The 13,149-nt window shown below is 41.2% G+C and overlaps 1 protein-coding gene across 3 annotated transcripts; it reads left to right on the top strand.

Moving 5' to 3' along the window:
- The first annotated feature begins 602 nt into the window (after nt 1–602).
- On the top strand, nt 603–12,705 carry LOC130685216 (uncharacterized). 3 transcript variants are annotated; one of them, XM_057508466.2, is made up of 18 exons: nt 603–884; nt 3,788–4,372; nt 5,034–5,079; nt 5,981–6,022; nt 6,313–6,456; nt 6,866–6,947; nt 7,578–7,605; nt 8,568–8,801; nt 9,500–9,685; nt 9,791–9,872; nt 9,949–10,166; nt 10,276–10,478; nt 10,541–10,630; nt 10,699–10,764; nt 10,832–10,932; nt 11,001–11,502; nt 11,574–11,823; nt 11,888–12,705. In XM_057508466.2, exons 2-18 carry the CDS (start codon nt 3,898–3,900, stop codon nt 12,217–12,219), a joined length of 3,081 nt encoding a protein of 1,026 aa, XP_057364449.1. In that variant the 5' UTR covers nt 603–884; nt 3,788–3,897; the 3' UTR covers nt 12,220–12,705. The 3 variants fall into 3 exon arrangements, with proteins under 3 accessions (XP_057364449.1, XP_057364450.1, XP_059350406.1); XM_057508467.2 differs by lacking the exon at nt 603–884 and adding an exon at nt 3,435–3,549; XM_059494423.1 differs by lacking the exon at nt 603–884 and adding an exon at nt 3,447–3,555.
- Nucleotides 12,706–13,149: the final 444 nt, after the last annotated feature.

Here is a 13,149-nt window from a genome sequence, read left to right as displayed (position 1 = left end):
GATGCCAAAGAGCTTGTTTCCTCCGGTTTTTAAAAATGTATCTATCGTGAAATACCATAGAGGAAAAAAATAAGGAGTTTCACTTTGCAAAAAAAATAAAGCGTTTGATCGGGAACCACAAGAGAACCTTGGGAACCGTTAATCTCATTACGTACGGTACTTTCCTCAACCAGTTCTTCGCTTGGCATCAGTACCAATAACGAGATTCGTTTTTTAAAAAGCTGACCTTCGCCTCAAAGGTCAAAGCTGCACGTAGGCGGAAGGAAAATCACGATAGTTTAATCTCGTGCTGTTATAGGCGAATTGATTGCAGTCCGGTGTGGAAGATGGATCTTTCTTGCTCTATTTCGATGATTAGCACAAACAATAAAGAAATGAAACTCATCTTTCCCTTTCTGACGATTAAATAATAACTTTTGTTTTTTTACGCCCGCATATCCCGATCCAGCAAGCGTCAATGACGAGCCAACCAAGATATCACGCGCGCGCAATCACTCTCTGCTAGCCTTTTCGATAGTGAGAGGAAATAAGCGGAAGAGTGAGCTGTGGGCGGGAAAAATACTTCGCAAGTTCAACTCCCGAGTACAGTCGTATGGGAAATGACAGTCGGTGTTGTGCTGCCGTCTGTGTAGGACGACCCTTCCCTCTCTTAATCCCCTTCCCTCCCTCTGTACTTTCGTTCATTTTGGCTCGTGCGTGATCGGGATGTTTTCGCTCTTGCACGTGAGCGCCTTACAGTGCCACTTCGTTATAACAACACGGATGAAAAACGTGGCCAATCTGAAAATTGTCTTTCGTTTATTGTTGCCTTTCAAAAGTTCTGGTGTGTGTGCAAATAGATAGGAATCAACAAAGAGGAAATCACGGATAAAAGAAAAATTTTGGTAAGCAATTCCCATTGAACAACGCTGTCTATAGGATGCAGAAAGATGTGGATAAAAGATAAAGCGCTCTATAACGTGCAGTGGTGTCTACCCAACCGTGCGCCCCATCGCCTACTCCCCAAAGATTTTAAAATATGGGAGCAGAGCGGAATATAGAAGAGAACTTAAAAAGCATGAGGCATGTAAAATGGATTTGATGTTGCATAACGACCCAAAGTGTGTACGTATATAACATCGGAACAGCAGACAAGAGAGATTTTTCCCCGTCTAGACTTCAGAGTTATTCACGCCGCTTGATTGTCAATGACATGGGTCGTAAATAAGAACAAAGCATAAGAGGTGGAGGTCGATATTTGTTAACAGAAATCTGTTAGAAGATGAGCCTTTGTGAGTATCTAAAATAATCAACGGGCTAGATTCAAAATTCATGAGCGAGGAAATCTAACAATGGAAAAGGTTTTACTGGGTTTCCAACTTGTCTACTATCCAAATATAAATAAACATAAAACCGAGGAAGACGAGAATATATGCTTTATGCTTTTGAATAGCATTTTACTGCTTACTGCTCTGAAACATTGAGACAAAAGGGCTCTCCTTCTCCTAGTCGCGTTTCTCAGTCGTAATGAAAAGAAACAGGATAGAACTCAACAACATACACGTTACCAAATTTTGGGGTGGATCGATAAGCTTTCATAACCAACTTTTATCTTTTGCTGTAAACAAAAGTTCCACTGGATACAAAATGTGTCTGGTTGAGCGGCAAACCACCGTTTCCGCGCTAAAATAGCAATGGATTGTATATTTAAAAAAACGGCCTTTCTGAATGAGGTAATGTCATTAAAGGCATGACAGAATCCTTGGTTCCCCCACTCACATCTAAATAAGAAACTGTACCGATCTCACAAAATCAAAGCAATTTCCTTGTTCCCCTCTAAGTTGTTGTCTCCTTTTCTTTGTATTCTGCTTCGAGGAACTGTCATTTGTCTCCTTACTTACAAGATCTGCGTATCTCAAAGTTTTACTTAATAGTTGTTTTGGGAATAAAACCCAACTTGTAGTTGACTTGAAAGTAAAGGTCACCGAGATACAGAGTAGAAACAAGCGAATGATTTCATTTCTCTTAAGGAACAAACGATATTGAGACGATGGTAGAAAGACCGGGATTGGATGGTGTCGAGGGTAATATGGTCTCCGTCTTCGACATCGCTGGTGGCATCTTACAAACCTAATACTGTGCTCCGACGTTCCAAGGACAGAAAGGCAACATTCTATGTGGACTCTCTATTATTGGCAACTTCAAAAATAGCTAAAGCTACTCACGCAAGAACCGAAATAAAAATCGACTACAAAATAGAAAGACAACAAACACGAAATAGGAAAACAGCCTCATCCCGATGTGGAAGGTGACCTTTACAAACATTATTCAATGCTAGTCGAACTAGGCCGTGTAACTTTCTCCGTCTGGTAGGGAAGCGACGCAGGTCATTCAGAAGGCAATAACCGGGAACTAAATAAGTACAATGGTTTCGTGACTTGATTTTCACGTGTGCGAAGTGTGGTAAAATTATTAAAGTATGTATACTGGAAATCCGAGTCTTATCGTCTTCAACGAGAAAAATTGATTCAGACGGCACATCACGCAGTTGTACAGCTACACCGGAACAGACGCAATTTCATTAAAATGTCTTTCTTTGCACCAGAAACAAGTAAAAGGAGTGAAAGTGAATGCTCACAAGCTAGCCAGAAAATCTGTAGAAACATTTGGGCAGCCAGTGACGCCGTGAATGCAACGCCAAGTTAATTACGATAGAGTGCATGTTGGGATTGTTCCCAGGGTGATTACGTTTTGGCGTGATTGATCACGTACCGGGTAATAACGTGGGATGTGTTTTTCTTATAATACAAATTCAATGTTCATCACAACATTTTCTTCAACACTTTATTGCCCCCGTTACGATGGAGCAGTCAATCGAGCAAGAATGTTTTGTCGTAGGAAGTGAATATCAACAAAGTTCAACCTGTTTGTCACACTCTATGTCACCGTACACCGATAGAAGATGAATGAAACTGAATAGCAGGCGATATTGATTTCTATATTGATTAAAATGTTACACAAAGTTAGAGACAGAGGGGAAGAAGGTGCTGGGTACACATTTTATGGTGGTAGAAGACACACCTGATGTGGGAGTAAACATACTGCTGTTAACATCGACCCAATTCATTACAAATGTCATTATCATTGTTAAGTTGAGTCATCTTTTTATGTGGACATTCGCATAGGCTTGTCACTTTTCTTTACTGTTCCCTTTCGTTTCCGTTTCCCAATGCCACGTTTAGATTACCACTCGCTATGCCAACACACACTAGACATTCGAACCAAACCTTGGCTGGCTTTTGGACCACAATGTAATCCTTAAAGTATTTTATCAGTCAGCAAAACTCACAGTGTGGTTTTAAAAGCCACCTTACAGTTTTATGAAAACTATTGATAAGATTGTAGACTTCGCCCGACCAAATGCTTCAATGCAGCTACTATGAAGTTCAGTCGGTGCGTAAAGTGCATTAAGTTTTGTGCTCCAGAGTCCATACCTCAAATTGGAAGGGAAAACATTTGGGAACAAAGCCAAAACCCCAAAATCGATCCACTCTATGGTGTAGCCTAAGTGTAAGTGTAAACAAAACTGCCGGGACGCGAGTTTTCTATTTACGGTGCATTTAATCCACTCCAACTATTTACCCACCGAATATTTTGGCGTCTGCCAAAAGTTATGTTAGCTATTTATGCACCCAAACATTTCAAACATTTCCATCCTGACAAATCATTACACATTCTTTTCATTATGGAGTTCTAAGAGCATCCAAGTTAAATGGTGATTTATAATAATTTTTTTTTTAAATTGCAGGACAATGAGATCGACTTCTAACAGAACAATTTACCTATTACAACCCAACGTATTTTTCTCATTTGTGAGCTGGTTTTGAGAGCCATAACCGAGTGTAGACGTCGGTTACCATGGCGATTATGTTACTTCTGTTGTTGCTGCATGCAACGCTGAGCTCAGCTAGTGCAACAACGGAACGGAATCACCAGTTGTACGTCAATGGCGACCTGAAGCAGGTGTCTCAGCCACAACCATTCGTGGTTCAAACCACCAGCATCAGCAGTGGAGATAGTGAACGACAATTCTGGCACTGGTTGCACAAACAACAAAAGCAATCAGAGCTACGTCATCATAAAAGCAGACGATCCAGACGGTGGAAAGATGTGGCAAACGGCGAAGAAGACGAAATCAACCATCCAGCCATAGTGGAGAAAGATGAAATGAATCATTCCGCGCCACTGTTAGAAAATCGATCTACTCACGACGATGAAAGTCATGACGAAGAAGTACATAACGGTATCCATGTGGCCAGTTGGCGTTGGGACGAGATTGGGATCTACATCACGTTCACCACTTTCATCATCGTGGCCGGTTTGGCCAAAGTGGGTAATGAATCTTTTTTTCTAGCTTTCACTTCTTTGCGACCAATTGGTTACCGTATAGCACAAGGGTTTTTGTAATATCCGTATAGTGTTACAAAAAAGGGTAGATTTCTCCTAGTCGACAAAGCCAGTGAAATTGAAAGTGTTACTCTGAACCAATAATTCAATTCATCATTTTTTTCACCAGTTATGCAAATGGAAAAGGGATTGTAGTTGATGTTTTCAACGGCGAATCATTATTTTAATTGTGTAAAGATCACATATTATACATATTATGCAGTTTCTTCTGATTCAATGTAAGGTTGTCGTCTGCCCCGATTTTGGTAGCCCTTTTGTTTCATGCCACAGTCAGTCAATTCCTACTGGAAGGGAAAAAAGCAAATTAGCTTTTATGAGTACCAAAAGTATCAAAGTTGGGGATATACCTACATTTTATAGTTCACTGCAAACGTCAACGGAAATAACTGTTGCATGATAACGGCTCCGTTGGTACATTGTACTGTGTAGGAGTTTCATAACGAGTATCTTAGTGCATAGATAATAAAGAAGGACAGGATATGTATTTTTTAAATCCTTTTCTGACAATCATTTTTTTTTTACGTTTCAATTTCATGATTCGATGGTATCTTCATTCGGCACATGCTATTCGTCTCTTTTGTTACCAGCTTTCCATCACGCACACGTCATCTCGTCGAGAATTCCCGAGTCATGGTGAGTGGCCAGTACTGGTTTTACTTTGCTTTTCCTACTATTAACAGACTAATTGGGCGACGACTCGTCTGATGTTTCCAATTGAGTTCATGCCGTACGAAAAGAGACACGAATTGCAAAATGTTGCGATACTTATTGATCTTTGTCGTCATCGTGTAGAGATTTGCTGTCGCGGAATCTTACGTAATCCCTCTTATCGTGTATCAAAGTACATTTTATGTCTAATCTATTGTAATCAACGTTACTTCTATACATAAGAACTAAAAGCATTTTTTTTTTTCGACGTGATTTACATCTTCCATAGCCGTTTTTTCAAGGGTTCCAAATTTACAAAAAAAAGGAATTGACAAATCAGAAATTATTGCCTGATTGAAAAATAAAGATTGTGCTTTTTGATGGCTTTGAAGATACGCTTCAGCTGTACTGGCTCAGTTAGGGGGCCGTACTTAAAAAGTTTGCCATGAAATCGATTCATGTTCATCGATAAACTTGGGAAGGTCGTAAATATTTGATAAACGATGAACAAGACGTGCGGCACCGTCTTATTCCGTAGCGCAGAACACTGGACAGAGTGCGAACGGCGCTCTGTATAAATAAAAGGATCTTTGTTGATACTAGTACCCACAATTTGTTATTATGACAGCACGTCGCCAATGTCCATGTTTTTGTTACTCAATTCAGCGATGCGACTCTATTGACCGTTCGTTTGTCACGTTCTTTTCTTGCATTTCTCGTGTCCGTCTCGCTTCCTTCCTTTTTTTTTTCATTCAGATGCATCCACTGTTACATGTTTCTTATTGTGTTCCTTCCCGTTTTCTGCTTACAAGGCTAGACATAAAATATAATGTTTGGATCTACTTGCATGTAACGCGGGGATTTTCTACACAATTCGACCGAGCAGCTTGCTGATTCTTCTCGGGACCGCTGTCGGCGGAATTCTCTAGTAAGTCACATGCTGAGCTTTCATCCATCCATTCCTTTTCTCTTTTTTTTTTCTTATTTTACTGACCCTTTTCTTGGAAGAAAAGCTTTTTGTTGGGCTGCTGCTTGCAGTGCAATAACTTAACAAAAAAACTCGTCTCATTTGTCTGTCTCATTTTTCTTTTCTTTTTGCTATTCTACCAACCCTACGTCCATCCCGATTGGTGCAACTATGTCGTTTGACCCAACGCAACAACAAATGGCTTCCCGACGTACATAAAACTATGGCATAAATTACTGACAACGAAACAGTGCTGCCGGAGTTGGCTTATGTGAAGGAGTGAGGGGCGCAACACGAATCCCAGGCTGTAACCCAGTTTCCAATTCGGACAGCGACGAAGCTTTCAGATTCCCAACATTCACGCCGAAACTCTTCTTCTTGATTCTACTACCACCGTGAGTTTTCTTTTAATTTTTTTTTTTTCTTTGCGTTGTTGTTTATGTTGAGGCCGTGTAGCAAAACAAATAAGTGTATGACACGCCATGCAATCAATCCGGGAAAAGTGCAGACAGCTGCAGCAGAACTATATATGGAACACCCTCCACCACCATCCCCACCAAAACAAAAATGAAAAGCAGGCTCAGAACATGTATGAAACTATTCCCGATAATGTATCGTCGTTGGCAACGTGCCATCGAACTGAGTTCATCCATTGAATCGGATGATTGAGCCATTCCTTTTATGATTCATCATTATTGCTATTTTGATTTATTTTAGTTAGATCTGTTTAGGCTTTTGTCGCATTCACATATTTGTTTGATCTCTCGCACCAACATCCTACTCGTGTTATATATATACATATAGTATCATTCTGGAATCGTCCTATTCGCTGTACGACCGAGCCTTTGCTGATAATGTCGGGACAGTCCTCTTCTACGCAGTCATTGTGAGTTTGCCTTTTCCTTTTTGTTCTTGCTCTAAAAACTCGGTAGAAAGGATTTAAACATGAATAGAAAATCCGAATCAAATTTTTTTTTACTATTAGCTAGTCTTCTGTCCTCTTACCACCCAATAGTTCCCTATACGTCTTCGTCTTTCCCGTTTAGTAGTCCACTGTGTTTGTGTCTTGTGTGCAAGAAAATCTAGAGAGAGAGCGGCAGACACGCAATAGCGGGCACCAGTAGCGGTGAATATGAACAAGTAACAGTGACAGCCTATCGTATGTCGAAGAGAGTTGAAAGTACTGATGGAAACATGCCATCCAATTACACGATTCATGGCACAGAGACGGGGTAGATCAATTTACCCCCAACTCGATCTTGTGTCTTTTTTTTATCGACTTTCGGTGAGGTTCAAAAGGCCACACAGTTCTCGAAGCCGCTACTGGTGTTGGCTGTTGCGGTCGTGTTTCACGCACGACGTGCTGACAGGGGCGCCTATTAGCGTGTGATGATTTATCGTGATCTTCTTTTTTTTTTTGTTTGTTTCTCTTATCTGTTTCTTTTTCCCCTCTTACTATTTCTTCTTTGTTAAAATTATGTTTTTCCGTTTCATTTCATCCCCGACCGGATAACAGGGGACCATCTTCAATACCTTCCTAATTGGTGAGTGTTCCGTTTCAACTTCCTATTTCTTTGATTAGATCAAAATTTAAGCTTGAAAATTTTTACACAGGAGAAGTCAGATTTTTTAAAAGCCAATTCTTGTGTAGTGGGGCATAACGAACAACAATTTGAACACGATGTTGATGTAAAGTAGGCACGCGATAATCGTTGGCCTTTTCTTTATCACGCATGTCTTGTCTGTTTTATGTCAAATGTCTTTTCCCGCTGATCGATAGGGGTCTCTTAAAGAGCCAAACGTTTCGGCTTTCCTTTGCCAAAAAAGAGGGAAATAGAAATGAGCTAACCTTTCCACGTCAGGAGCTATACATAGCCGATTCATGGGGTCTTACACAGTTATTCGGTCGTCTTATCCTCTCTCTCTCTCACAGTATATGTCTCTATCCTCGAAATCTTTTTGTTGGTCTCTTTTTTTTTCGTTTGGTTCCGATCGGACGAAAGCCAGTAGAAGATAAAAAAACCTTGCAGTTGCTTCGAAATTGACAGCACACAATCCCAGACCTGCTGTTTCGTTATACACAGTGTAGTTTAGTAGGCACAAATTCCTTCGTGCAAGGGGAAAAAAAAAATAATATAGACCGTTAAAAAGACTTGGAGCTCCGCCGTGAGCAATCGTAAACGACTCCTTTCCTCGAGCGCACTTATTGACTTGTTTAGCATCGCGTTAAAAAACTTAACTTGAAATAAAGTAAGCTGGATCAAGTTAACCTGTACGTTAAAGTAGATTTCCCACAATTCATTTCATGAATACAGTTTAAGTACAAACATACCATTTTGAAACAAACAATCGTAGCTGATAGATAATAGAGTACATAGTGTCTCACTGTTCTTCACTATTTTCATGACGTATTATTTTCCCTAGATAGTGCTTTATTAGCGCAACGATTTAGTCACAAAGCGTCGTTTTAATGATGTTTTGTTCTTTGAATAAAAAAAAATTAAAGGATTCTCGTTACTCGGACTGGTGACAATTGGTTGGATCGGAGCTGTCCGCGTACCCGAAGAAAGCAATGTTGAGTGGTGGGCGGGCCCGTTTTACACTCTAAAGGCCACCGACTGCCTAGTCTTTTCGTCTCTCATCTCAGCCGTTGATCCCGTGGCTGTTCTGGCCATTTTTCAAGAAGTTGGCATCAATAAAGACCTTTACTTCCTCGTTTTTGGCGAGTCTTTGCTTAACGGTACGTACTAGCGCTTACCATCCAATTGAGCTCTTTTCCTTTTGCATGCCAACGGATCGAGTGAAATGACACGCAAGAGAATCGCCTTTTTTTCACTCTGTTTTTGTTTGCTACTTGGCCGTTGTCACGTCGTTTTGGATGAAAGCCCGGAAATCATTGATTCTGCAAGCAAGACGAAGGTTAATGATAAAAAGAAAGGTGCAACTCTCAAGTGTGAAGTGCCCGGAAGATGAAGGCATCAAAAGAAAAGAACTGTCTTTGTTCCTTTCCGGGTTATGTTCAATCATTTCCGTCAATAGGTGGTAGCAAACTATCGCGGGACCATGTCCCTGCGGAATGTTTCATTCCTTAGAAAGATAGATATGCCGACGTACTGGAAAGAGAAAACTCAACGAGATTATATTCGTCTAGAGAATTTTCTTGTTGAATGACTTGTTTGATTGTTCCCAATATTCAATTCTTCTTCATGTGAGCTGATGCAGTCTTTTTTCTCAAGCTATACCAGAATGTGTTGTACGTGTTTATTGATCTTGGCTGCTACATACTTCTATGCCGGGTTAGTCTGCCCATCCTAGCATGGCCAGAGTGATTATCGATCCCTTTCTTGACGCGTTCGAATCACGTGACCCAATACAGGGATCCGTCTGTGAAAACGCTACCGATATACCGTATGTACCTCGTTTTATTGCTAATTGTAGATGCTGTGACCGTTGTCCTCTATTCCATGATGGTCGTCTTTGCCCAAATGGAAGGCAATGTTGCTGGAGGACAGTATGCCCTAGGCATCGTCTCCTTCTTCACCATAAGTCTTGGCGGACTTGGTATCGGCATTCTCTGCGGACTGCTGACGGCGCTCATTACTCGTACCACGTCCGAAGTTCGGGGTATGCTCGACATTCGTGCTTGTTTCATCGCTACTCAATTTAACATACGTCTGTGTTAATTCTTATGTCTTCTCGTTTTTTTTTCCTGAATTTGTATGGCGTTAGTTGTTGAACCTTTGGCTGTACTAGGAATGGCTTATTTCTCTTACCTATGCGCAGAATTGTTCCATTTTTCGGGCATCATCAGGTAAGGTTATATTCTACCAATTTCTTATGGACTTTGAACATGTCTTGACATTAACGGGGTGGATTGTCTTGCTTAGCTGTATCGGATGTGGCCTTGTTCAAGCCCATTACGCCTTCGCGAATGTCTCGCACAAATCTTACACGACCGTCAAGTATTTCATCAAAATGCTCAGTTCTACCAGTGACGCCATCATCTTCCTGTTTTTGGGCATGGTGCTGGTCAATGACGTCCACGAATGGCACACTGGTTTCGTCCTATGGACTCTGCTTTTGTGCCTCGTTGTCCGATTCCTCGGTAATCATAGCATTTCTATGGCCTAAAAGTTGGATCATTTGGAATTAATCCTCGAAAATTACGTTTCCCGATTCGATCAATGTTCCTTTTTTGTCCTCCGTTTTTTAAGGCGTGTTTATCCTGACTGCCATTGCCAATCGATTCCGGCTCAAGCCAGTCAACTTGCAAGAGCAATTTATCATGGCTTATGGAGGATTGCGAGGAGCTGTCAGCTTCTCGTTGGTGGAGATGCTTCTGCCTAGCGTCATCCAACCCCGTCAGATGTTTGTCACAACCACGTTAGCTGTTATTCTCTTTACTGTCTTCGTACAAGTAAGCTTTTTTTATCCGATAAAATCTAAACTAAAGTAATCGATCCGATAACGAAAACCTAGGGTGGGACCATTAAGCTCTTCGTACGGCTTCTTCACATTCAAAAAGATAGCAAAACTGTCAAGTATCTAATGAACGAAATGAATGAAACGGTTTGTAATATCACTCCAATTTGAATGTGTTCGTTTTTATCCTAATTATTTACCATTCTATCTTTTAGATGTTTGATCACTTGTGTGCCGGAATTGAGGAGATCTGTGGTCATCGTGGCAATAATTTTTTCAGGGTAACGCACTATTTTTCAAAGCTTCGACATCTAAAATACTAATGTTTCGGTACTCTCGAGTTACCAGGAGAAAATTGAGCACATTGACGAATTATACCTGAGACCCATCTTTACGCGCAGCACGGACAAGAACAGCTTGCAGCGTTTGTTCGAAAAATTGACTCTATCGTAAGTTAGAATTCTTAATTTTCATCCAATCAGGCTAGGAAATCACTATTTTAAAATGTGTGCCATAGGGAACATGCGGCAAACATGTACGCTGGAACTGGTGAGCATACAGGCTTTACTCCAGTTGCCAGTACGGCCAAAATTGAGGAACGAGCACCGGAGGTTGCTCCGACGGCGAAAGAACCAACATCTCCTTTGCCAATTAGTGACGATGTAGAATTTTCGCCGTTACTGTTTCAGCCACCATTGCCTGGTCAAGTGGTGAACCAATTCAAAAAACCGATGAGAGGTAAATACCCGTTGGTGCGGCAAAGCAGCGCACCACCCGGCAGCATGATGCCAGCGCGGGCTTCCACTCCAGGGTCTTACAATCCGATGCGGCCTTACAACGAAAACGTGCCCGGACTGTCAGAGTTCCCTGATGTTCAGTTGCGCATTAAGGGCATTAAGGGAAGACAATCAAGACCGAACAGCGGTGAATCGACCAACAGCGGTTCCCTCGATCCAGATGCGACTGCTCACGCATTCCGCAAAGCTCTTCGCACCACTAGCAGCAATCAATACAAACGGGTACATTTTGCATATTTTCACAATTTCGTCAGGGAATTCTTACATAGAGAAATACCTCATTTTGTATTCAGGTCTACCAGAAACACAATCGAAATCTGATTGGAGATGATGATTTACCAGAAATCGAAATGGCACTTCGACGACGACTATCTAGCGTGTCAAGCCCTATGCCAACTGGAGGACGTTTCCCCCAGGCAGTTTCTTCCGTTTTCAATTCTCCGCTGTCCAGCCCAGAATCACCGAGTTCTCCGAAGTCGATAAGCAATGCCGGTGTTAACCCAACGTCCAGTTTCGACAGCGGAACCTGTTTTCCATTTTCAGGTAATTGAATTCTATGATAAAAACACGATATTTTTCGTTCATCGTGTGGTTGGCTCTCCGCCAGTGAGTGGAGAGACAACAGCACGGCCTCAAGGTGCTAAAAAGGAAAATCGACGATCCACATCCCCGACCAGAAATAGCCAACAACAGCCGTCTGAATATGCCATTGAAAACGAAAAGTCTTCAGTCAGTGGAGTGAGCAAGCGACCGAGATTAGAAAATCTGAGGCCTTCTGGCTTTGCTCCGTTGCGAGTCATCGCCGAGCGCGATGGAGAGCACAGTGCGTCCAGTTTGAAGATCCTAGACATCGAAAATGGTGAAGACGGACATCCTCTAGATACGAGCAAAAGTAGCCGTCCTGCTCGACCGGGTGCTAGCAGAGAAACTGGAGTGTAGGACTATAATTTGTCTTTCCAAATGGGATTTCACACGTTGAAAAATCAATAATATGATATATAATATCTACAAACTCTTCCTCATTGATACGCCATTTTATGAAGTGCATTTATTTTTTAGGTCTAGGTATTAGAACCGTCTACGCCAATAAAGAAATTTTACAGTGTATACAAGTATTTCACGGTACACCTGTATTGAGGTAATCTTCTCTTGTTCATTATATGGTTGACATTACTGCACTTTTTGGGCTGGTGGAATTGAAAAACACCGCCGATACAGCACACATTTGAAAGTTTGGTTATGCAAGATACTTATGGTTACGGTTTATTTTGTTATGTTTTTTTTTTATGAAACGGCGCCATACCAGGAACATGCCTCACCACCGTTATTTGATTTTCCTTAATTGCATTATGGTTGTTAATTCTTTTCTAGAGAATAAATAATACAGTGACATGACGTCAATAATAAACAGTCGTCATATCAGGATTTTTCTCGTTCTTGACTCATCAATTCACCACATTGTTTCCTTTTTTCGTATCACTCTTTGGGAGAAAGGAGGCTGGGTTCGATCCTTCCCTATACTACCATCTATTGGCACGTCTTTTGTGGGCGTATTTTATTTTTGTGGGGATGTTAGCATTCGAACATAAATCGCCCTGAGTCTTTTTTTCCAACGTCTACGTAACTGTCACTGTCCCATAGAAGGAGGAACTGAGAAAGGTTCCAACAGAAGTGCATTTAGGAACGAGTTGTGTTTCAGGACGTGTTGTGTTTGAAATAAAATGGATTGACGTTGCAAAGATAAGTACAAGAAAGCTAAGAAAGTAGCTTATAAAGGAAATACAAATAAATTTAGAACATGATATTATTCCAATTGTAAAATAAAGAAGAGGGGAAACCCCCGTTGGAAACACCACCTTTGTAAAAATG

This window comes from Daphnia carinata, chromosome 3 (assembly GCF_022539665.2).
Source record: "Daphnia carinata strain CSIRO-1 chromosome 3, CSIRO_AGI_Dcar_HiC_V3, whole genome shotgun sequence".
In the NCBI taxonomy this organism is placed as follows: Eukaryota; Metazoa; Arthropoda; class Branchiopoda; order Diplostraca; family Daphniidae; genus Daphnia; species Daphnia carinata.
Note: the sequence above shows the minus strand (reverse complement) of the source record. Positions and strands in the feature narration are given on the sequence as shown.

Bases quoted from the DNA above. Each gene is read 5' to 3' on its own strand.
- LOC130685216 (XM_057508466.2), top strand. From the start codon at position 3,898: ATGGCGATTATGTTACTTCTGTTGTTGCTGCATGCAACGCTGAGCTCA. The intron at 5,080-5,980 runs GTGAGTGGCCAG...TCGACCGAGCAG, and splicing joins TCGAGAATTCCCGAGTCATG to CTTGCTGATTCTTCTCGGGA. The intron at 10,479-10,540 runs GTAAGCTTTTTT...ACGAAAACCTAG, and splicing joins TCTTTACTGTCTTCGTACAA to GGTGGGACCATTAAGCTCTT.